Raw genomic sequence first — 25,119 nt, forward strand, 5'->3', positions numbered from 1 at the left:
AAGGCAGAGCTTATAGGAATGAGACAGCGACAGTGACAAAACTTGCAGGGACGGGAAAATTGAATTCCTGCAGGAATGGGGAAAAATGTGTCCCTTTGTCATTCTCTACCTCCTACTATGGTCCAGCATTTCTCCCTCTCAATGTACAGCATCCTCACTCCCTTCTGTCCTGGATCAATCTCCCTCTTTTTCCCCTTCCCATCTCTGCACTGTATTTTTCCCCTCTTTCCTCCACCCCCATGTGCTACATGTCTCCCTCACTGTCCACCATCTTTCATTCCCTCCCTTGCTGCAGAGGGAATGGGGAAAGAGCGATCAAGGTTGCATCTCTCCACCCCCCTCTACTGCCATGTCCAACAGTTCTCCCTCTTTCATCCCCGGGACCCTGTGCTGCATCTTTTGCCCACCAGCCCCATGCCCAACATTTCTCATTCTATCACCCCTCTCTAGCAGCATGCCACTTCTCTCCCTCCACCACCATGTCTAACATTCATCCCTTTCCATCTGCCCAACTGTTCCCTCTACAACATCACATCCAACATTTCTCACTCATCTCTTCCCAATGCATTTCCACCTCATTCCTCTCCCACCACCATATCCAACAATTCTCTCCCCCTCCCTGTGCCCAACAATTCTCCCCTTTGTTCCTATTACCCATGTGCACCATCTCTTTCCCTCACTCACATACCCATGCCTAACATGTCTATTCCTTCCCCCAGCTCTTCATCTTTCCCTCCCTCCATCTCTCCATCCTATGTCCTAATGTCCCCTCCATCCCCTTTTTTGTGTGCAAAGTTCGTGTCCCACCTTTCACGGGTATGTACCTGTGTTCTGCTGGCTCTGAAACGCCCAATTAGGCCGCCTCTACCTTCCTTTCAGCTGCGCTTGTTTCTTTACAAAGAGTTTCCTTCTGACGTCAGATTCAAGGCTTCTGGTCAGTGTAGGAGCTGCTGCACACAGCTTTGTGAAGAAACAAGTATGACTGGAAGGAAGAGGGAGGCCTACTTGGACATCTGAACCTGGGGACAAGTCTACCACAGGAGCCCTGCATGAGGTACTTCCATACCCATGGACCTAGGGTGGAACCCCATGGGATTCCCCTCAGCCCCCTTCCCATGCAGCTCTCTACTGCATTCATCTGCTGTCTGTGGAGAACACCTGTTAAGGTAAGTATCTTCACTTTTGAGGCCCTCAGTCTCTGGAGGAATGAGAGCATATCTGACATGTTGGAGCTCTTTGTCTTACAATGAGACAGTCACATTACTGTGATCTTTGCATGATTAGCTGATAGAGGAGGCTCTTATTTTTTCCTCTGAAATGTTTGATTAAGTGGAGTTTTTTTGTTGCCTTAAAGAAAAACAAAAATAAAGGTGGAGGAAGAAATTTCTTTAAAAGGGCTCAGCAATGTCCTTTCCCAGTTTAAGAGGAAAATCATATTCTTGGTTCTGGGAGCCCTACCCCCCTCTTCTACAAAGTAGCGCGGTAACGGCTCCGAAGTCCATAGAGATATAAAGGGCTTCGGGGCTGTTGCCGTGCGGCAGCCGCTAGCGTGGCTTTGTAGAAGAGGGGGCTAGTTTAATTTGGTTTGGATTTTCAGTTCTGACAATAGTTTACTGACTGAATTCTCACCTGCTATTGTCTTACAGGGGTGTAGAATCACCTTAGATATTTTTTCTTCTTTGGCAGAGGGATAAACCATTAAAAAGCCTAGAAAGTGAAATTAATTTCCTTCCTTTGAATCTTACTAGGTCATTACAAAGAAGCTAGCTAACAGTCAAGTATTGCAACTATTTGCAAAGGAATTAATCACTTTTCCTTTAGCAGTACAGTGAACATTGTATTTGGGTCAAAAAGGGAACAGCTGAAGTTTGAGGGCATTATATCCTTTCTTTTCCTTTTTTTGCAGGAAATTGCAAACTCTGTTATCCTTGTTACTAATTTGCCCGACAAAGGATATACAGTTGAAGAAATATCGAACATGGCTAAACCATTTGGAGGTGTGAAAGACATTATCATTTTATCATCTCACAAAAAGGTATTTGAATATTAGTCATTTTGCAATCAAACTTTATTCAGCCTTTGAATCCTCTGCTGAAACAAATCTAAGCTATTTGGTACAGTATAAAGAATTTGGATGGAGCAGGTGTTTTCTTACTAGTTAATCTAGTAAGCTTTTAATGTCTAATTAAATTATTCTATTATTGTATTATTCTTCAAGCTATTAGTACTTCCTCTGATAATCTTCAGAAAGTGAAGTGAAAGTGAAGGCTATGCATAGTATTCGTATTGTGCTCTGGACATAGACACATGACTTGTTTGCTTTTTATTTATGTATTGGGATTTTATTTACCGACTTTTCATGAAGATTCACCCAAAGTGGTTTACAATATATTGACTAGTAATCAGAATACATTGAATAGTAATCAGGTACTCTTAGATACTTTCCCTATCTGTCCGGCATGCTCACAATCTAACTGTGGTACCTGGGACAATGGTGAGTTAAGTGACTTGCCCAGAGTCATAAGGCTGGGATTGAACTCGCAATCTCAGGGGGTTGAGGCAGCAGCTCTGATCACTAGGCTACACACTCTCCCTTATGTATCCTTTTGTCAACTTGGGCTAAAGCTGTGCTCCTGTAGTTTAACTTCATGGACATGTGGAAGATCCTACTACATAACCTACCCTGGCAACCACCAATTGGGGTCTTCCTTGCCTTTGTTCAGTACTACAAGCTATTCAAAGATTTCTAGTAGACTCAACAGATCCAGGGGGGGGGGGGTCATATAATTCTAGAAATATACCTACAGATCAAATACTTAAATGTTAACTTGCCAAACAGAAACATTTAATAAACTGAATAGGTTCCTTAACAACCATTGAACAAAAAAGAAAATAAAATGTAATTCTGCACACAACCACTATCTAGACCAACATTACTTAACCTAGTATAGGGCTGGCTTTAGACATTTTGGGGCCCAGGGCAGAAATTAGGGAGGGGGCCCTCTGGTTTCTCCATATCCCCTGTCCTCCTAATCTCTGACCTCCATTTCTACCACAGATAATATAACTTTTTATATCCTCTATAATAAAATCCTGAGCGCGCATGCGCACTTAGGACGGCGTGTTCCCTGACAGCATGATGTGTCCCTCCGTGCCAAATTCCATTTTCGAACACAGAGGCAGGGAACACGCCGGCGACTCCCGCCCTCACTCATCAACCGCTGCTGCAGCTGCTGCTCCTCCTCTTCAAAGGCCGGCTGTATCGAACCTCGCAGGCTGCTCTCCACCTCGGTAGCACATTCCCTCTGATGTGATCGCGGCAGAGGAAACGTGCTACTGAGGTGGAGCGCGGCCTGAGAGGTTCGCTACAGCTGGCCGGTAAACCTCAGCAGGCTGCTTTGAAGAGGAGGGCAGACGCAACGAGAGAGAAGGAACGGCGAAAGCAGCAACAGAAGGAAATACTGTTGAAAGAGAAGGAGACAGCAGAGGAAATTGCATCGCGAGCTTTGCCCAGCAATACCTCGAAGAGTGGCAGCGGTATGTGCCGGTGGGCCAGAAGAGATCAGGAAGCCGGATGCAGGACATGGGGAGCAGGGAAGAGGTGCTGCTGGACAGGGGGGGAGGTAAAAGGAAGGGAGAAGGGCTGCTGCTGGACAGGGGGGAGCAGAGAAGGGGTGCTGCTGGACAGGGGAGATGTAAAACGAAAGGAGAAGGGCTGCTGCTGGACAGGGGGGAGCAGGGAAGGGGTGTTGCTGGACATGGGGCAGGTAAAAGGAAGGGAGAAGGGCTATTGCTGGACAGTGGGAGAAGGCAAGGGGTGGTGGTGGACAGCCGAGAAAAGAGAAAGAAAGAAAGACAAGACAGAAAAGTGGCCAAGGAGAGAGAGAGAGAAAGAAAGACAGACACACATCTATTCTAGCACCCGTTAATGTAACGGGCTTAAAGACTAGTACCTTATATTTGGTAAACAGATTGGAACAGATTTTGTTTAACAAGTTGTTGTTATTATAAAACATCAGAAATGTGAACAAAATCACTTAGAAGTAAAGTGGACCTTCCTTGTCTTTGCAGAGACAAGCGTAGAAATTTCTCCAGATAAGTTAGATTTATGATGTATGTTGCTTCCCCTACCACCCTGTAGTGACACTTGTGGAGGAGTGATGGGTCACTGGAAATTAATACGGGTAAATGACATGTTGGACACAGTCAGGAGGGATAAGGGAGGTAAAAGGAAAACTATAGCTACTTGGGAGAGAAGGGGTGATGCTAGATGTTTGAACAGAAATTCTTGAACAGTCCCACTCTATACATGGACAAGTGGGTCATGTATCCTATCTCGAGATCTCTCGTAGGAAGCCTCATTTATATATTTTTGACCCTCCTTTTACCTCGGGACTGCTCTCTGACTTCTAGTTGCTTTCCTACAAGCGAGACAGTAGGAGCTATTCTTTTCTGTTCATGTTTTACCTTACCTTCAGTAATTTTATTTTTTCTAGGAATTTTGTGCTTCAGAGGATCCCCTTTGGGGACAGCTCTGGCTGCGGGAGACAGACTCAAATGGGATGGAGTCTGCTTCCAAAGGGTACTGCTTTGGATAGCCTGCTTTTCCACTTTTGCGGCTCAGGAGACCGTTCCCTTGGAAGCTGTGCTCACCCCAGGTTCATCCACTAGTGGGTTGGAGCGCAGGCTGCATGACTCCATGGCAGCATGTCCAGGAGAAGAGCTGACTTTATCCCTCTCCTTGTAGAGCATGCAAAGGATCCGGTGGGGGTTGAGGTCTTCAACTTGGTCTGGACCTGAGAGGTAGTCAGAAGAAACCGGCAGGTCCATATTCCACATTTGCTGTTGCAGAGGATCTCCCTGTAAGCTGTTTCAGCTTCTTGTGCAGTTCCCAGTACACAGCATGGCACATTGAGTAGCAAGCTGTCAGCATGAGATTGATTGATTGATTTTTTTTTTTTTGGGGGGGGGAGGAGATCTGTAAATTTAATTTTTAAGTTTCTGGAGTTGGTATTGCATCCCCACCCACCTCAGAAATCCTAAAATTGCTACTTTGTTTTCTGTGTGTATTCCCTGGGTCATTTTTGGTGCTATAATTGCTGCCACAGTGGCCATCTTAAATTTCCTAATTCCAGTTTAAAATTTTTTCTCTGCCTTGGAACACCTCGTTTAGTAAGGAAACAGGTGGAATGGACTTGCCAAAGCTAGATTCTTCAGATTCTGGCCTTTATTTGTGTCAAATGGCAATTTTATTTTTTTTTTTTTGGGGGGGGGGGGGGGATCATCTGCTTTCATGTACCACGCTGCGGGTGAGGGGGGGTCATCGGCTTTAGCCTTCTCTTGGACTTTCAGGGGGTTCTGGTATTCAGTCCAGAATTCAGCTGTGGAGGCAGTGCTAGTGCATCTCCTGTGAAACGCAGCCATGATTCGTTACCATAAGCCCACAAAAACTCCAAGTGTGCTTAACGGGGATGTCTACTCCTTCCACTGGTTTTTATTGGCATGCTGTTTCAGGTTTATTTGGCCAGTAAAAGCTCACCTAAGCCGCCTTCCTTAATGTCCTTGTCAGCGCTGGGGCTCCTTTGCCCCAAGGATTCGTGTCCCTGCAGCTGAGCCATTTAAAGTCGGGGGACAGTCCGCTGGCTGTCAATTTAGATGATCCAGATGATGATCTTTGTTTTCTCAGACAGGCGTTTCCACAGTGAGGGATTTGGCTGCAGTCACGGATCTCCCAGATCCAGATATGGGTGAAGCTTCTGATCTTGATGAGGACCTCGCTGTGTGGAGATTATTCCAACCTTCCGCATTAATAGGGATTATTTCAGAATCCCTTCAGGTATCGAAATGGGAGGCTAGCCAGTCCTTGACAACGCAGTGCTCTTTGAGCGGCACGAAGCCACAGTCTTCCTCTTTTCCTAATTATCCAGAAATTGCATTGATGCTTTGATTACTATGTCCCATCACCTCTAGTTTAAAGCCCTCTTTGTCCTGCAGAAATCCCTTTCTTTACCTTAAGGAATCAAGTGTAATCTCCACACTGTCCCCTCCTTTCTTCCGAAGGTGGTCTCTGGTTTCCGCATCAACCAGGAAGTGGGGTTGACAGCCTTTACACCCTCGGAGTCGAGCAAACATGACAGGGTGTTGGCATCGTTAGACGTGAGCAGACTGTACTGAAGTATAAAAAGTTACGAACGCGTTTCATTTGTCTGGTCATCTGTTTGTGCTGATAAGTGCAGCCCATAAGGGTAGACCAACCTCGAAAGCCACCATTTCCAGATGGATCTGCATGGCTATTTCATCCACCTATATTGGAGCTGGACAGCGTCCTCCTCTTTCAGTAAAGGCTCACTCTACACAAGGCGCTGCTTCCTCTTGAGCAGAATCTTCAGCATTTTCCCCAGAAGAGATTGGTAGAGCTGCCACTTGGTCCACCTTGCATACCTTTTCAGGTTTTAGAGGATAGATGTGACAGCCAAGCAGGATTCTGCCTTTCGATCTTCAGCTTTGGCAGCAGGCTCATCAGCCCCACTCTGACTGTTGCATCCCATTTGTCCAGGAATAGAGTGGGATTTTACAAGAAGGAAAGATTAGGTTCTTACTTTTCCTAATCTTCTTTCTTGTAAATCCACACTGTATTCCTGGAACCTGTCCTGCGAGTTACTGATTCACTGATTGCCTGCCTCAATAAGTAAGTAATAAGTAAGTTGGACTTCTGATTCTTTGACCAGTCTTTCCAAGATTAACATCCGTCAATATCGTGCACTTTATCCTGGGGATCTTTTTCTGATGTGCCCCCACACTGTTGGTATAGGCCAGGGGTAGGCAATTCTGGTCCTCGAAAGCCGGAGCCAGGTCAGATTTTGAGGATATCCACAATAAATATGTACGAGATAGATTTCCATCTCAAGGAGGCAGTGCATGCAAATCCATCTCATACATATTCATTGTGGATAGCCTGAAAACCTGACCTGACTCCGGCTCTCGAGGACTGGAATTGCCTACCCCTGGTATAGGCTGTCTCCTTGTTCCAATTTTATGGTCTATAATGTTTACGAAAACTGTTTGATCATGATTGTTATGTAATTTTATAAGCAGATTAGACTTGTTTCTCGGGGAATACCCCCACATCCTTCCCCTTTCTGTGTTCTCTACAGGTATGACTGCTTTTGTACCAACTGGAAGCCAGAGGGCAGTCCTGAGGATCAAAAATATGTAAATGAGGCTTCCTACAAGACATCTTGCGAGATGGGATATTTGACCCACTTGTCCAGGAATAGAGTGTGGATTTTGTGGCCAAACTGGCCAGAGCTAATGACCTTGCCCGGGTCACACAGACCTCGGCCAAGCGATTGTCGAGGCTTGGTTAGTAGAATATGGAGTGCAGTCAAAAACACAATCAGAGTTCAAATAGCCAACAAGTATTTTATTGCAAAATTCTGCTCAATAAACTATATAAGCTTCAAAACATCTCAAACAGTGGTGAAAAAAAAAACAACAAAAAACCAAACAACAGAACACCATCATTCTCAGTTCAGCATTCCATTCACCGCCCCGTGGAGCGGTGAATGGACTTGTGTCCGCAGTGAGGCAATCAAGGATCGCGCGGTCCCCACCCGGCCATCTCCCTCCCTCCACCTTACTTTAGAATTGTAGAGCACTGTTCCTCAACCGCCGGTTGAATTTCTGCAGGTCCGCGCGAAAAAACCCCCAACGCCTCTCCTTTTCCCCTGCTCTCAGTTGCTAAAGCCAACAGGAAGTCTTTCCGACGTCAATTCTGACGTCAGAGAGGACGTTCTGGGCCAGCCAATCGCTTTGCTGAAATCTAATTACATCTAGCTTATGTCCTCTATCCAGCTTTCTGGTCACCGAATCAAAAACTTCAGTCAGGTTTGTTTGGCACAATTTACCTTTTGTAAAGCAATGTTGCCTCGGATCCTGTAACCCATTAGATTCAAGGAAATACACTATCCTTTCTTTCAGTAACACTTCCATTATTTTCCCTGTGACCACTTTTATTTTCTTTTTTTTCCAATTCTTTATTATTTTCAAAATTTACAGTAAGTGTAACATTAAATACCACATTTTATACATCAATGACACACTTAATATTCCATTAATATCCATTTCAGAATTAGTCCCCCCCTAAACAATCACAATGCCCATCACATAAAATTTCTATATTGAACCCCAATATATCTAAATTCATTAATGTATCAGACCCCCGGCCTCCCCCCTCCCGGATATGCATGTTATAGGGAAAAACAATAATTAAACATTACAATATTTTGCTAATGGCTCCCAAATCTCCTGAAATTTCTTAAAATTCCCTTTCTGAATGGCTAATATTATTTCCATTTTATACACATGACACAATGAATTCCACCAAAAACTATAATTAAGCCTCGTCCAATTCTTCCAATTGCTCATAATTTGTTGTATGGCCGTGGTTACTCCTCCATCTTGTGCGCCGCCAAGCCATGCCCCCCTCAAAACTATAGTAACAGATTCAGCCATAGTACCTGTAATGCAACCATTATTCAGTTGGATCTGATATTTTCTTGTATACCCAACCAGTAGTTCTGGGTGGTTCACAACAGAATACTGAGACTTATCCCAGGACAAGCAGGCATGATATTCTCACATGTGGGTGACGTCATCTACGGAGCCCCGGCGCGGACAGCTTTTCAAGCAAACTTGATTGAAGTTTCAAGTTTGCACACTGCACCACGCATGTGCGTGCCTTCTCGCCCACTAGAGGGCGCATCCCACCTCGTGGTCCTCAGTTCAAATTTTTCCGCGGAGCAAGAAAGCCCTGTGGATCTGAGCTCCAGCGTTTTTGCCTTCTAGTTGCCGCGTTTAGTTTGTTTTTCCCTTCGAATTAGTTCGCGGTACTCTTTTCCTTTCGTTTCTTTTCAAAAAAAAAAAAAAAAAAAAAATCGTTTTTCGTCGGGTTCCGGGGGCTCCCGGAAGCCGTGGCCGCGGGACGTCGGTACGTTCCCGGCCTTCTTCTTTTTCTTCGTGGATGTCCCGTCCTGTTACGGGATTCAAAAAGTGCAGCCGGTGTGAGAGGTTGCTTTCCATCACTGACCCTCACCGGTGGTGCATTGTCTGTCTTGGGCCCGAACATCCGACAGACTCGTGTGATCGCTGTGCTACCTTCCAAAACAGGGCCCTCCGTCGCCGTAAGGCAAGAATGGCCGAATTGTTCGCCGCCGACGCGCCGCCTAAGGCCTCGACGTCGGCCTCGGCTTCGGCCCCGGCCTTGACCTCGGCCTCGGCGTCCTCGGGGGCCTCGGCCTCGCCTCGGCCCTCTTCCTCGAAGGCGTCGTCAGTGAAGCAAGCTTCGGGTAAGTCCTCTGTTCCATCCCCTTCAGCAAAGAAGCCATCCTCGAGTCAGGCCAAGGCGGGTGGGTCGACCCCGGCCCCGCATCGGACCTCGACTCCGCACACCCCGAGGGAATACTCGAGACCGAGGTCGCCCTCCAGGGAGTGTGCCCCGGACCCGGAACTCCCCACCTTCGTGGGGATTCCGGCCTTCCAGGATCTCCTCCGAGCTCTGATCTCATCGGAGCTGTCGGGAGCCCTGGAAGTGTTGCAGCGTGCTGCGGTTCCGGCGGCCTCGACCTCGGCCTGGACGCCTTCCGTCTCGGAGGCCCCGGCCTCGGCTCCCTCGGGAGCCCCGGCCTCGGCGACCTCGGTCTCGGGTACTGGGACCCCGTTCACCTCGGTCTCGGCCCCGCCCCGGACCTCGACCTCGGGGGAACCCCCTGAGCGGAGTGTAAGGCCCAAAGAAAAGTTGCGCAGAGTGCGCCGTCTTTCCTCCTCTTCCTCCGGGTCTTCCAGACACGCCTCGCCCTCGACGCGACCTCGGACGGGGCGTCGATCGAGGAAGTCTAAGCGGCCCCGAGGCTCGCCTCGGCGCGACCGTTCCCTGTCGTTCGGGGGCGAGGCGTTGCAGGTGTCGGAGTTGCGCCTCGACAACCCGAGGCTCCTCCGCTCACCCCATGGGAAGTCTTCCCGGGCCGCCTCGCCGAGGAAACGGGAGAGTGTCCCACGAACCCCTGGGTCCTCACCCAAGGGCTCTGCGAGGAGGACAACTTCCCCTTCCCCCTCGAGGGCCCTCGAGAGGGGATCCTGGGATTCGGGATCGGTTAGGGATCCTCATTATTCCCATGAGGCCTCCCCCCTCTCCTCGGTGGGGCGGTCGAGAACCCCCTCTCCCCAGGCTAGGCCGTCCTCATTTTCATCCTTCGTTCAGGACATGGCCCAAGCCCTGGGGATTGACCTGATGGTAGGCTCTCGGTATTCCAAAGAATTTTTGGAGGAACAGGACCTCCCCATTCTTCCTAGGGAGGTGCCTAGACTCCCTCTCAACAGTGTCCTTCTGCAAACCTGGCTGAAGAACTTGTCAAACCCTCTTACAGTCACGTCTGTGCCTTCAAAAATGGAATCGAAGTATAGGACGATTCCCCCTAAAGGGTTCGATAAGGCGCAGCTCTCACACCAGTCTCTTCTGGTGGAATCTGCTCTTAAAAAATCACAGCCCTCACGGGTCTCTGCGGCGGTTCCACCAGGCAGGGAGGGACGGACCCTGGACAAGTTTGGCCGCCGCCTCTATTCAAATTCCCTGATGGCCACCAGGGTTCTAAACTACGCCTTCACCTTTTCCTCCTTTTTGCGTGGTATGGTGAAGGACCTTCCTCAATATCGAAACTCGTTACCGGACTCCCAAAGAGCAGGATTCGACAAGTTTATGTCCAACCTGTCTCAATTGCGGTTGTACCTATTCCATGCAGTGTACGACGCCTTTGAGCTGGTTTCGAGGGTGTCGGCCCTCGCGGTGGCCATGCGCCGCTTGGCCTGGCTTCGCACCCTCGACATGGACCCAAACCTGCAGGAACGCCTGGCAGACTTGCCTTGTGTGGGGTCCGAGTTATTCGACGAGTCATTGGATGCGGCGACCAAGCGCTTGTCGGAACAGGAGCGCTCTCTAGCATCCCTGGTCCGCCCCAAACCTAGGCCCCCGCCGCAGAAACCCTTTCGGCCTCCGCCGCGCCGATACCCTCAGAAGTCGACCCCGGCTTTCTCGAGACCGCCTCCGAGACGTCCGTCTCAGCGAGGCAGAGGGGGACAACCCCAAGCCCCGGCGCAGGGCCCTTCTAAGCCAGCGCCTTCCTTTTGACGGGCTGAGCGGACGGGGCGGGTTCCCCTCCACACTTTCACAGGAACCCCTTCCTATCGGGGGCCGTCTTCGGTCCTTCCGGGAGGCATGGACCGGGATTACCTCAGACGCTTGGGTGCTCCGGATCGTCTCCGAGGGCTACTCGCTCAACTTTGTGTCCTCGCCGCCGGACAGTCCCCCAAGTTTAGCCCCCTGCAACCGTTCGCAGCTACCGACCCTTATAACCGAAGCCAAAGCCCTCTTGAAGCTTCGGGCGGTCGAGCCGGTCCCCAAGGACCAGTGGGGTACGGGGTTTTACTCCCGCTACTTCTTGGTCCCAAAAAAGACCGGGGACCTGCGCCCCATACTGGACCTCAGGAAGCTCAACAAATTCCTGGCCCGGGAGAAGTTTCGAATGCTATCTCTCCCGGTTCTGTATCCCCTCTTGGAGGAAGGGGACTGGATGTGCTCCCTCGACCTGAAGGAAGCATACACCCATGTTCCGGTGCACCCCGCCTGTCGAAGATTCTTACGATTCCAGGTGGGGGACCTCCACCTCCAGTACAGGGTACTGCCCTTCGGCCTGGCCGCGTCCCCACGAGTATTCACGAAGTGCATGGTGGTGGTTGCAGCAGCCCTCAGGTCGCGTGGACTTCACGTGTTCCCTTACCTGGACGATTGGCTCATCAAAGCCCCGACCAGGGAGGGGGTTATCTCAGCGACCCGACAGTCTATTGCCTTCCTGCAAACTCTCGGGTTCGAGATAAACTTTCCAAAGTCTCAGTTGAGGCCTTCGCAGTCTCTTCAATTCATAGGTGCGGTGCTGGACACGGTGTGCCTACGCTCCTACCTGCCGACCCAGCGGTTGGAAGCCCTGGTACGGATGAGCCACCAGGTCTCTCAACTGTCGAAGGTGTCGGCCAAGCGCATGATGATGCTGCTGGGCCATATGGCCTCAACGGTACATGTCACGCCGTTTGCAAGACTACATCTGAGGATCCCTCAGTGGACCCTCGCGTCCCAGTGGCGTCAGGAGTGCGACCCGGTGTCTCACCTCATTTCGGTGACTCCGCCCTTGCGGAAATCGCTGCGTTGGTGGACAGACTCTTCAAATCTGTCCATGGGGCTATTGTTCCGCACTCCGCCTTTTCGCAAGGTCCTGACCACGGACTCCTCGGAGTACGCGTGGGGAGCCCACCTCGACGGTCTTCGCACGCAGGGCCTGTGGTCGACAGAAGACCGTCAGTGTCACATCAACGTGCTAGAGCTGCGAGCCATCTTCCTAGCACTTCGAGCCTTCGTTCACATATTGCAGGACCAGGTGGTCCTCGTCCGCACGGACAATCAGGTGGCAATGTATTATGTGAACAAGCAGGGAGGAACGGGGTCATGGCCCCTCTGCTCCGAAGCTCTTCGCCTCTGGGAGTGGGCGGCCTCCCGGAACATCTTCCTCCGGGCGGTCTACATCCAAGGAGAACGGAATTGCCTGGCGGACAAACTCAGTCGACTTCTGCAACCGCACGAGTGGACTCTACACTCAGCAGTTCTACGCGAGGTCTTCGCTCGCTGGGGAACGCCACAGGTGGATCTGTTTGCCTCTCCGGAGACACACAAACTACCACTATATTGTTCTCGGATGTACTCGCAGGACCGTCTGGAAGCGGATGCCTTCCTACTCGACTGGGAAGGGAGGTTCCTGTATGCATTCCCTCCGTTCCCTCTGATCATGCGAACGTTGGTACACCTAAAATCGTCCACGGCCACGATGATTCTCATAGCACCTCGGTGGCCGCGTCAGCACTGGTTCTCCCTGCTGCTCCAGCTCAGTGCCAGAGAGCCTCTTCCCCTGCCTGTCTCTCCTTCTCTGCTGTCTCAGAGTCAAGGATCCATGTTACATCCCAATCTGCAGTCATTGCACCTGACAGCCTGGTTTCTTGTTCCCTGACTCCTCCGGACCTGTCTCAATCGGTGAAGGAGGTGTTGGAAGCCTCCCGCAAGATCTCGACAAGGCTTTGCTATGCGCAGAAATGGACCAGGTTTTCCACCTGGTGCTCGTCTTTTCACCTGGATCCGGTATCAGTTCCGGTATCCTCGGTTTTAGAATATTTGTTTCATTTGTCGCGCTCCGGCTTGAAAACCACTTCGGTGCGGGTTCACCTCAGTGCGATTTCCGCTTTCCACCAACATCTGGAGGGACGCCCTCTGTCACTCCATCCCTTGGTGACACGCTTCATGAAAGGGTTACTCAGGGTTTGTCCCCCTCTTAAGCCTCCGTCTGTCGTGTGGAATTTGAATGTGGTTCTGGCTCAACTGATGAAACCCCCTTTTGAGCCACTCAACAAGTCCCTCTTGAAATTTCTGACTTGGAAGGCGGTGTTTCTAATTGCCCTCACCTCCGCCAGGCGGATCGGGGAGTTGCAAGCCTTGGTTGCGGATCCTCCTTTCACTGTCTTTCATCACGACAAGGTGGTTCTCCGCACCCATCCTAAGTTTTTACCTAAAGTTGTTTCTGACTTCCACCTCAATCAGTCCATTGTCCTTCCTGTGTTCTTCCCGAAGCCCCACTCCCATCCTGGCGAGACGGCGCTTCACACGCTTGACTGTAAGAGGGCGTTGGCATTTTACCTTCAACGCACCAGGCCTCATCGGAAGGTTCCTCAATTGTTTTTGTCCTTCGATCCCAATCGATTAGGGCATCCAGTTTCCAAGCGCACTCTGTCTAACTGGTTGGCCGCTTGCATTTCCTTTTGCTACGCTCAGGCTGGCCTTCCTCCCCCGGGTCGAGTCACGGGGCACAAGGTCCGAGCGATGGCAGCTTCGATAGCTTTCCTCCGATCCACTCCGATGGAGGACATATGTAAGGCTGCCACTTGGTCTTCGGTTCATACATTCACCTCTCATTACTGTCTGGACACTTTATCCAGGAGTGACGGCCGGTTTGGCCAGTCAGTTTTGCAAAATCTGTTTTCCTAAATTGCCATCCTCCCACCTGCCCTTTTTGGTTAGCTTGGAGGTCACCCACATGTGAGAATATCATGCCTGCTTGTCCTGGGATAAAGCACAGTTACTTACCGTAACAGGTGTTATCCAGGGACAGCAGGCATATATTCTCACAACCCGCCCGCCTCCCCGGGGATGGCTTCCTTGCTAGTTATGGAACTGAGGACCACGAGGTGGGATGCGCCCTCTAATGGGCGAGAAGGCACGCACATGCGTGGTGCAGTGTGCAAACTTGAAACTTCAATCAAGTTTGCTTGAAAAGCTGTCCGCGCCGGGGCTCCGTAGATGACGTCACCCACATGTGAGAATATATGCCTGCTGTCCCTGGATAACACCTGTTACGGTAAGTAACTGTGCTATTTCAGCACATGGTACAGTTTTCATAGAACACACTATCTACGTACAATCTAAAATTATATCATAAAAGTAATACAATATTAAAAATTATTAAAAAGTTAAAACAAAAGGGCCCTCATCCTCTAATTTTTAAGCTCCTAAGATATCAACAAGTTTTAGAAATATATCAGCTGGCAAAACAAAATAAGAACTTGAAGTGCCAGGATGCACGGATTCATATTGTTCCCGACTTTGCTAGGAGTACAGCAATAAGAAGAAAAGGTTTTCTAGTGCTGAGGCCACAATTGAGTGCTATGGGGGCTAAATAGGGCTTACTATACCCTGCACTAATGAAAGTTACTTTTGAGAATAAAACCACAACTTTTGATGATCCTGAAAAGTTCCATGCTTTTCAACATCTCCTTCACGACACAGTAGTCCTCATTCGCACGGACAACCAAGTCGCTATGTATTATGTCAACAAACAGGGAGGGACAGGGTCTGCCTCCCTTTGTCAAGAAGCTCTGGAAGTTTGGGACTGGGCAATCCATCACAACTCCTTCCTCAAGGCTGTCTACATTCAAGGGGTGAAGAATTGCTTGGCGGACAACTTGAGTCATCTCCTGCAACCTCACGAATGGACACTCCATTCCTCACCTCTTCATCACATTTTTTCACAATGGGGAACGCCTCAGATAGACCTCTTTGCAGCTCCCCACAACTACAAACTGCCTCTGTTCTGCTCCAGGATATAGTCTCCTCATCGTCTCGAGGCAGATGCTTTTCTTCTGGAATGGAAGGACCTTTTCCTCTACGCATTTCCTCAATTCCCTCTCATTCTCAAGACTCTGGTCAAGTTGAAGAACGATCATGCCACCATGATTCTAATCGCTCCTCGGTGGCCGAGACAACCCTTCTACTTCAACTCCCTTCTACTTCAACTCAGCAGCAGGTAGCCTTACCTTTTACCAGTTTTTCTATCTCTGCTCATACAGAGTCAAGGATCTCTGCTTCATCCCAACCTACAGTCTCTATACCTGACAGCTTGGTTCCTTTCAACATAACTCCTCTTCATTTTTCTCAATCTGTAAGAGACATTTTGGAAGCTTCTCGAAAGCTTGCAACTAGACGATGCTATCACTAAAAATGGACTAGATTTTCTACATGGTATTTTTCTCATCATAAGGAGCCTCAGCATTCCTCCTTATCTTCTGTTTTGGACTATCTTTTGCACTTATCCAATTCTGGCCTCAATTCTACATCTATCCGAGTCCATCTCAGTGCAATTGCAGCTTTTCATCAGCCTATTGATGGGAAACCCCTTTCTGCTCATCCGGTGGTTTCCAGATTCATGAAAGGACTTTTCAATGTCAAACCTCTTCTCAAACTGCCTCCTGTGGTTTGGACCTCAGTGTTGTTCTTTCTCAACTCATGAAGCCTCCATTTGAACCAATTGATAAGGCTCATCTGAAGTATCTCACTTGGAAAGTGGTTTTTCTCATAGCCCTCACTTCTGCTCGATGAGTCAGTGAGCTGCAAGCTTTGGTTACTGACCCACCTTTCACTGTGTTCCATCATGATAAGGTGGTCCTTCGTGCTCATCCGAAATTCCTGCCTAAGGTAGTCTCGGAATTTCATCTCAACCAATCTATTGTACTGCCAGTGTTTTTTCCAAAGCCTCATTCTCACCCTGGAGAATCATCTCTTCATACTCTGGATTGTAAACGTGCTTTGGCCTTCTTCTTGGAATGCACCAAACCGCACAGAACTGCTCCTCAACTTTTTGTCTCCTTTGATCTAAATAAATTGGGACATCCTATTTCTAAGTGTACCATCTCTAACTGGATGGCGGCTTGTATCTCATTCTGCTATGCCCAGGCTGGATTACCCCTTCACAGTAAAGTCACAGCCCATAAAGTCAGGGCAATGGCAGCTTCTGTAGCTTTCCTCAGATCTACACCTATTGAGGAAATTTGCAGGGCTGCTACTTGATGCTTTGTTCATACCTTCACTTCTCACTATTGTCTGGATACTTTCTCCAGAGGGGATGGACAGTTTGGCCAAACAGTATTACAAAATTTATTCTCCTAAGTTGCCAACACTCCCACCATCCCATTCTGGTAAGCTTGGAGGTCACCCACATGTGAGAATAGGCTGCCTGCTTGTCCTGGGATAAAGCACAGTTACTTATCGTAATATGTGTTATCCAGGGACAGTAGGCAGCTATTCTCACAACCCACCCACCTCCTCTGGTTGGCTTCTCTGCTAGCTATCTGAACTGAGGAGACGCGCCCTGTGTACTGGGCGGGAAGCACTCGCGCATGCGCAGTGCGGGCGACTCAAAATTTCTAGTTTCTTCAAGCAAGTCTGCTTGTGAGATGTCCGCATTGAGGCTTCGTCGGATGACGTCACCCACATGTGAGAATAGCTGCCTGCTGTCCCTGGATAACACCTGTTATCCCAGGACAAGCAGGCAGCATATTCTTGACTGATGGGTGACGGCACCGACGGAGCCCCGGTACAGACAATTTTAGAGTGATTGCACTCTAAGAACTTGGAAAGTTCTAGCAGTCCGCACTGCCCACGCGCGAGTGCCTTCCCGCCCAACAGAGGCGCGCGGTCCCCAGTTTCTTAGTTTCCGCGGAGCTAAGAAGACGCACTTTCAACGGCTGTTGAAAACTTTTATCTCATTCGCCTTCCCGCTCGCGTAAACCTTTTCGGAATTTGTATTTCCCTTTTTTCTTTTTTTATAAAAAAAAAAAAAATAATAATTTTCTTTTTTTTTCCTCTCTTTTTCGGGTTCGCCCCGGCGGGGCCTGATGCCACCATCGAGGCCTCGGCCTTCGATTTGGCAGAAGCCGTTTTCACGTTCATGCCCCCCTAACCCGGTTTTAAGAAGTGCCAGCGGTGCGCAAGGCCCATTTCCCTCACTGACCCGCACAACTGGTGCTTACAGTGCCTGGGTCCTGACAATCGGGCGTCCACCTGCACCCGCTGTGCCACTCTAAAAAAGATAACATTAAAAAACCGCCAGATCCAAGAGCAACTTTTATTTGGTACCGAGATGTCGGATTCGGCGGCACCTACCTCATGGACGCCGCGCGACACCGTGCTGGCGTCGCATCCCTCAGGTAAGCCGGCTAAGAAGCCTTCCCCGCTGGAGCGTCCTCCAGTCTCAGTGGCAGCGAGCCCAATCCTGCCGACCTCGAGGCGCCCGCGGAAGCGCTCCGCTCCAATTGAGGTTAGCCCTTCGACCTCGGGTTCCTCTTCGGAGTGTAGAGCGGCACCAAAGGTACCGCAGAAGAAAAAAGCGGTACCGGTGCCTTCGCTGGACGAGCGAATTGCCGCCGTCCTGCAAGTACAGCTCAAAGAGCAATTGCAGCAGCTCCTGCCTGCTCTGCTGACACCGAGCCTTCCAGTCCCGGTCCGGTCTGAGCTACCGGTACCGGCAGTAGAACAGCCTCTTTTATCGGCATCCACTTTGTCGGTACCGGTACAAACAGCTTCCTTGCTATCCATGCCAGTTTTAGCTCCGGAACCGAGGTCTTTACACCAGGCGGTGCAAACTTCGGCACCGGCACGCCCGATAACATCTCCCGGTACCGTTTCTCAGAGGTCTGGTAAGTCGACTCACAAAACTCGACACCTAGAACCCCGGAGTCACGGGACCGTAGCTTTCAAGTGAGGGACCCTGATCTGTGGGGTGATTCAGAGGAGCCTTTCCTCTCTGAGGGAGAGTGTTCGTCAGGGGACGAGGATCCTTCTGGTTTAGATCCATCCTCCAAACCTGATGCAACTTCTTTCACCTCTTTTCTCAAAGAGATGTGTGACTCTCTCTCTATTCCCTTGGGGGCTGAATCCAAAAAATCCAAGGCATTTCTCGATGCACTGGACTTTGACCAGCCTCCAAGGGAATTCTTAAAATTGCCTCTCCATGATATTTTGCGAGAGACTTTCTATAAAAATCTAGAGACACCTTTGACCATTCCAGGAGCTCCTCGCAAACTGGACTCCTTATGTAAGGTCATACTTATTCCGGGCTTTGACAAACCGCAACTCCCCCATGAGTCTTTACTGGTAGAATCTACTTTAAAGAAATCCACGGGGGCTAGTGTGTACGCCTCTGTCCCTCCTGGCAGAGAAGGTAAGGCCATGGATAAGTTTGGCAAGCGGTTGTATCAGAATGCGATGCTAGCTAATAGATCTGGGAACTATGCTTTCCATTTTTCGTTCTACCTTAAGCATCTCATTCAAACTTTGTCAACTTTTGAGAAATACCTCCCTGACCGTAAAAAATCTGCCTTTCGCCAAACTTCTTCATCGCTCTTACAACTTCGTAAGTTCATGGTCAGATCAATCTATGATACCTTTGAGCTGACCTCTAGGGCCACGGCTATGTCAGTGGCCATGCGGCGACTGGCCTGGCTTAGAGTTTCAGAACTCGATGTCAATCACCAAGATCGCCTGGCCAATGCACCTTGCTTGGGAGATGAGCTGTTTGGAGAATCCATGGACTCCACTACCCAAAAGCTCTCAGCTCATGAGACTCGGTGGGACACTCTCTTTAAAACGAAAAAGAAAACCCCACCTACCAGGCCTTTTCGCCAACAGTCGGCCTACCAGCGTAGATTTGTGGCTCGTCCTTTACCACAGGCCCCGCAGCAACCCAGGCGTCAGAGGCAACAACAGAGGCAAGCTGCTAGACCAGCACAGCAGCAACAACAGGTGAAGCCTCCCCCTTCACAAAAGTCCACTCAACCCTTTTGACTTGTTCTCCAGGACATAGCCAGTCTCCATCCTGCCGCCCACCTTCGCAGCCCATAGGAGGACGCCTTACTCTTTTCATAAGCCGTTGGGAAACCATCACCTCGGATCAGTGGGTCCTCAACATCATCCGCCACGGCTCTCTCTCAACTTTCAGACACTTCCTGCCCAAAGTCTGCCAAGAGAGTCTGCTTTGAACACTCCTCAGGTTTCACTCCTTCTTCAGGAGGTTCAATCCCTCCTCCTTCTGAACGCCATAGAGGAAGTTCCTCTAGATCAAAAGGGGCAGGGATTCTACTCCCGTTATTTTCTAGTTCCCAAAAAAACAGGAGATCTCAGACCCATCCTAGATCTTCGCAATCTCAACAAATTCTTGGTCAAAGAGAAATTCAGAATGCTCTCTTTAGCCACTCTTTACCCTCTTCTAAATCAAGGCGACTGGCTATGTTCCCTCGATCTCAAAGAAGCATGCACTCACATACCGATCAATCTGGCCTCCAGACAGTACCTACGCTTCATGATCAATCGTTGTCATTACCAGTACAAGGTGTTACCCTTCGGTCTTGCATCCTCTCCAAGAGTGTTTACCAAATGTCTGATTGTGGTGGCTGCTTTTCTACGTTCCCACCATCTTCAGGTGTTTCCTTACCTGGACGATTGGTTGATAAAGGCCAGTTCATCTCAGACAGTACTCCAGGCCACCAACCAGACCATTCTATTTCTACGTTTGCTGGGATTCGAGATCAGTCTACCCAAATCTCATCTCATCCCCACTCAGAGACTTCAATTCATTGGAGCAATCTTGGACACAGTCCTCATGAGAGCGTTTCTGCCATCCAACCGTCTTCAAACGCTTCAATCTCTATGTCAGCAGGTGCTTCCACAACGTTCCATCTCTGCCAAGCAAATGATGATACTCTTGGGTCACATGGTCTCCACAGTTCATGTCACACCACTTGCACGTCTTCACCTGCGCACTCCTCAATGGACCCTAGCTACCCAGTGGTCCCAAGCGATGGATCCTTGCTCACATCACATATCTGTAACATCATCTCTTCGTCAGTCTCTACAATGGTAGTTGATATCCTCAAATCTCTCCAGAGGTCTTCTGTTCCATCTACCTCCTCATCAACTTGTCATCACCACCGACGCCTCCCCTTATGCCTGGGGAGCTCATTTGAACGAGTTCCAAACTCAAGGACTTTGGACAGCTCAGGAAATGAAGCATCACATCAATTTCCTGTAACTCAGAGCAATGTTTTATGCCCTCAAGGCCTTCCAGCATCTTCTCTTTCCTCAAGTCCTCCTGCTGTGCACAGACAATCAAGTTGCGATGTACTACATCAACAAGCAGGGTGGGACAGGCTCTCGCCTCTTGTGCCAAGAAGCCCAGAAGATTTGGGCTTGGGCCACAGGTCACTATCTATTCCTGAAAGCTATCTACATTCAGGGAGAACAGAATTCCTTGGCGGACAAGCTCAGCAGAATTCTCCAGCCTCACGAGTGGACACTCGATCCTTTAACTCTACAGTCCATCTTCGCTCAGTGGGGCACTCCTCAGATAGACCTCTTTGCAGCTCCTCACAATCACCAGCTGCCCCTATTCTGCTCCAGACTCTCCTCTCCTCACCGTCTGGCAGCGGATGCATTTCTCCTCGATTGGTCCAATCTGTTCCTGTACGCTTTCCCTCCTCTGCCTCTCATGTTAAGAACCTTGTTCAAGCTCAAAAGGGAACGAGCCACCATGATTCTGATTGCTCCATGGTGGCCCAGGCAACATTGGTTCTCCCTTCTACTTCAACTCAGTTCCAGGGAACCCTTTCTTCTTCCACTGTTTCCTTCTCTGCTTACACAACATCAGGAGACCCTTCTGCATCCCAACCTCCAGTCTCTGCACCTGACAGCTTGGTATCTCTTGGGCTGACTTCGACTGATACTCTTTTGTCTCAGCCCGTTCGCTCCATTCTGGACGCATCCAGGAAACCGACCACTCTGCAATGTTACCTTCAGAAGTGGACTCGATTTTCTTCCTGGTGTCTTCTTCATCATTTTGATCCCACTTCCCTTGCAGTGGAGACGTTGTTGGATTATCTTCTTTCTTTGTCTGACTCTGGCCTCAAGTCTACTTCCATCAGAGTCCACCTCAGTGCTATTGCTGCTTTTCATGAGCCAGTCCATGGAAAACTCCTCTCAGTTCATCCCTTGGTGTCCAGATTCATGCGGGGTCTTTTCAATGTGAAACCACCTCTTAAATCCCCTCCTGTTATCTGGGATCTCAATATAGTTCTTTCCGTCTTAATGAAGCCTCCATTTGAACCTTTGGCTACCGCTTCTTTCAAGTTTCTCACTTGGAAGGTACTTTTCCTTATTGCTCTTACCTCTGCCAGGAGGGTCAGTGAGCTACATGCACTAGTTGCGGATCCACCTTTTACAGTCTTCCATCATGACAAGGTGGTTCTGCGTACACATCCAAAGTTTCTCCCTAAGGTTGTCTCCGAATTCCATCTCAACCAATCTATTGTTCTGCCTGTCTTCTTTCCGAAACCTCACTCGCATTCTGGAGAACAGGCTCTACATACTTTGGACTGTAAGCGGGCTCTAGCTTACTATTTAGAGCGTACTAAGCCCCACAGATCATCTCCCCAACTCTTTCTGTCCTTTGATCCGAATAAATTAGGACGTCCTGTTACTAAACGTACGTTGTCAAATTGGCTTGCAGCATGCATTTCATTTTGTTATGCTCAGTCCGGACTGACACTGGAAGGTTCTGTCACGGCCCATAGAGTTAGAGCTATGGCAGCATCTGTGGCTTTCCTCCGTTCCACGCCTATTGAGGAAATCTGCAAGGCTGCTACATGGTCCTCAGTTCACACTTTTACATCTCACTATTGTCTGGATGCATTCTCCAGACGGGATGGACACTTCGGCCAATCTGTTTTGCAAAATTTGTTTTCCTAATGGCCAACCTGCCCTCCATCCCTATTTTTGTTAGCTTGGAGGTCACCCATCAGTCAAGAATATGCTGCCTGCTTGTCCTGGGATAAAGCACAGTTACTTACCGTAACAGGTGTTATCCAGGGACAGCAGGCAGATATTCTTGCGTCCCACCCACCTCCCCGGGTTGGCTTTTTAGCTGGCTTATTCTAACTGGGGACCCGCGCGCCTCTGTCGGGCGGGAAGGCACTCGCGCGTGCGCGGTGCGGCCTGCTAGAACTTTCCAAGTTCTTAGAGTGCAATCACTCTAAAATTGTCCGTACCGGGGCTCCGTCGGTGCCGTCACCCATCAGTCAAGAATATCTGCCTGTTGTCCCTGGATAACACCTGTTACGGTAAGTAACTGTGCTTTACGGTAAGTAACTGTGCTTTTTTTGCACCTGCTCTTGGTAAAAAGCTGGGGTTGCTCTATTAATACATAAAAAGAATACAGCCAATTTTCATTTGATAGATTCTAATCCCTTAGGAAGGTGGGTACATGTAAGAATGAGCATGGGAAATATCCTGGAGCTGGTGAATGTATATGCCCCAAATACGAATCAAAGTGAATTTTTAAAGAAATTACAACAATTATTACTTCCACTGCTTCTAATTTAGTAGTGGCTGGAGATTTCAATGCTGTTATAGATCCATTAATGGATAAAAACCCAAGTAAAATTATGAAATCTTTAGGGATAGATAATTTGATACAATCTTGTGATTTGAAAGATATATGGCGGATACATCATTTTGATGAGCGGGAATTCTTTTTGTTCACAAGTGTATAAATCTTTCTCAAGAATAGATTATATTTTTGTTTCTAATCAATTAGTACAACAAGTGACAAAAGCATCCATAGATCCTATTATATTTTCTGATCATGGAGATTGAGTGTGGATTGAGTTTAAGTTTGAAGAACAGGAGTATAGTAGGTCTGTTTGGAGATTCGATAAAACATTGATTGCGGATGCAAAATTCCTTGAAGAATTTAAATTAAAAATGATTGAATTTTTCCAATTTAATACCTTGGAAGAAATTAGCATAGAAACATTATGGGATGCTTTTAAGGCTACCATGAGAGGTGGTAATATCTCATATTTGGCATATATTAGAAAACAGCTTAAAAAACAATTTACTGATTTAGAGAGAGATATTAAACATTTGGAAGCTAAATTAATTGATAAATGGGAACAAAATACCCTACAGGCTTTATTAAAGGCAAAAGGTAAATATAATGAGATTTCAACAAAATTCGTAAGGAATGATTTGTTTTCCTAGCAAACTTTGTATTATGGAAGTTCAAATAAGACGGGAAGATTATTGGCAAATAATCTTAAAGCAAAGAAAAGAAGGACAAAAATTATTGCAATAAGGGACGAAAAAGGAGTCACGCATACTCAAATTGAAAATATTTTAAGTCAGTTTCAAAATTTTTATAAAGACCTATATTCTTCTGAGCCTTATGAGGATAGGGAAAAAGATGGTTTAGAATTTTTGAATCTAATTACTGGACCGAAGGTTCCTGATCATATAAAAATAAGTTTGGATGAGCCTATATCATTAAAAGAATTAGAAACAGCGTTGAAATCTCTTAGAGTTGGATCCGCTCCAGGTGGAGATGGTTACACAGTAGAGTTTTATAAATCATTTCAAATTACCCTACTACCTCATTTATTAAATTTATATCAGTACCAACTAACTAAAGGTTGTGTTACAGGTATTATGGCAGAATCATTAACAATCGTTTTGCCAAAGCCAAACAGAGATCCCACTTTGGTTTCAAACTACAGGCCTATCTCGCTAATCAATGTTGATGGAAAACTTTTGGTTAAGACATTGGCTTTACGCTTAGCTAAAGCTCTCCCTTTTATTATTGATACGCACCAAACAGGATTCGTTGCTAAGAGACATTCATCTAATAATACCAGACTGGCTTTTCATATGTTAAATTTAACAAAAGCCTTAAATGATCCGGCTTTCTCTGTTTCTTTAGATGCGGAGAAAGCCTTTGATCAAGTTGAGTGGACTTTCATGTATCAAGCATTAAATTGGTTTGGTATAGGTTCTGGATTTATACAAATGATTCAAGCGTTGTACAGCTCCCCTACTGCAAGATTGTATATCAATAATAATGTATCGGAGCTCTTTAATTTGCGGAGGGGGGTTAGACAAGGCTGTTCATTATCTCCTTTGCATTTTGAAATTGTTTTAGAACCCTTGTTGTTAGCCATTCAACAAGCAAAGGGGATGCAGGGTATTCCTCGTACAGATTGGGAATATAAAGTCTCAGCATATGCAGATGATATTCTGCTTTATTTGAAAAATCCAGAGACTTCCATTCCATGCTTGCTGGAGAGAAATTTGGAAAATTTTCGGGGTATAAGATAAATTGGAATAAGTCAGAAATTCTTCCACTCAATGTGCATTGTACTAAAGGTTTATTTGAAACATTTTCATTTATATGGAATGAAGATGGATTAAAATATTTAGGTATTAAGATTAAAAATTCACTGGAAGACACAATAAAAGTGAATGAAAAAATTTAATTAAAGAAAGTAACAGAAATAATAATTTAATAATAATAATAATTTTATTTCTTATATACCGCTATACCCTAAGTTCGAAGCAGTTTACAAAGAGGATCGTGCCGGGAGAGGGTGCAGTGTTTACAGCAGGAGACATATGTTTACAACAAGATACATATGTTTGGAATAGGATATAAGCTAGGTATTAGAACCAGGGATTTGAGATACATAAGCTTTGTGAAAGAGAATGTGCGTGAGAAGTCGGATATTACAATGAATAAGATACAGGAAATTACAATGTGCATGAGATATTGGAGGAAGTTTACAGTAAGAAGAGGATATTACAAAGTGAGCAGGAAC

General features: G+C 47.8%; 1 protein-coding gene across 4 annotated transcripts in view; it reads left to right on the plus strand.

Annotated features, from left to right (window-relative positions):
• Positions 1–25,119, plus strand: part of ZNF638 (zinc finger protein 638) — a 570,425-nt gene that overhangs the window by 350,876 nt on the left and 194,430 nt on the right. For all 4 annotated transcript variants that reach the window (XM_033953374.1, XM_033953362.1, XM_033953382.1 and 1 more), the window contains exon 13: positions 1,907–2,035. In XM_033953374.1, coding sequence (XP_033809265.1) covers positions 1,907–2,035 — 129 coding nt within the window. The remainder of the gene's footprint in view (positions 1–1,906; positions 2,036–25,119) is intronic.

The sequence above is a fragment of the Geotrypetes seraphini genome, chromosome 1, assembly GCF_902459505.1.
Source record: "Geotrypetes seraphini chromosome 1, aGeoSer1.1, whole genome shotgun sequence".
NCBI classification, from domain to species: Eukaryota; Metazoa; Chordata; class Amphibia; order Gymnophiona; family Dermophiidae; genus Geotrypetes; species Geotrypetes seraphini.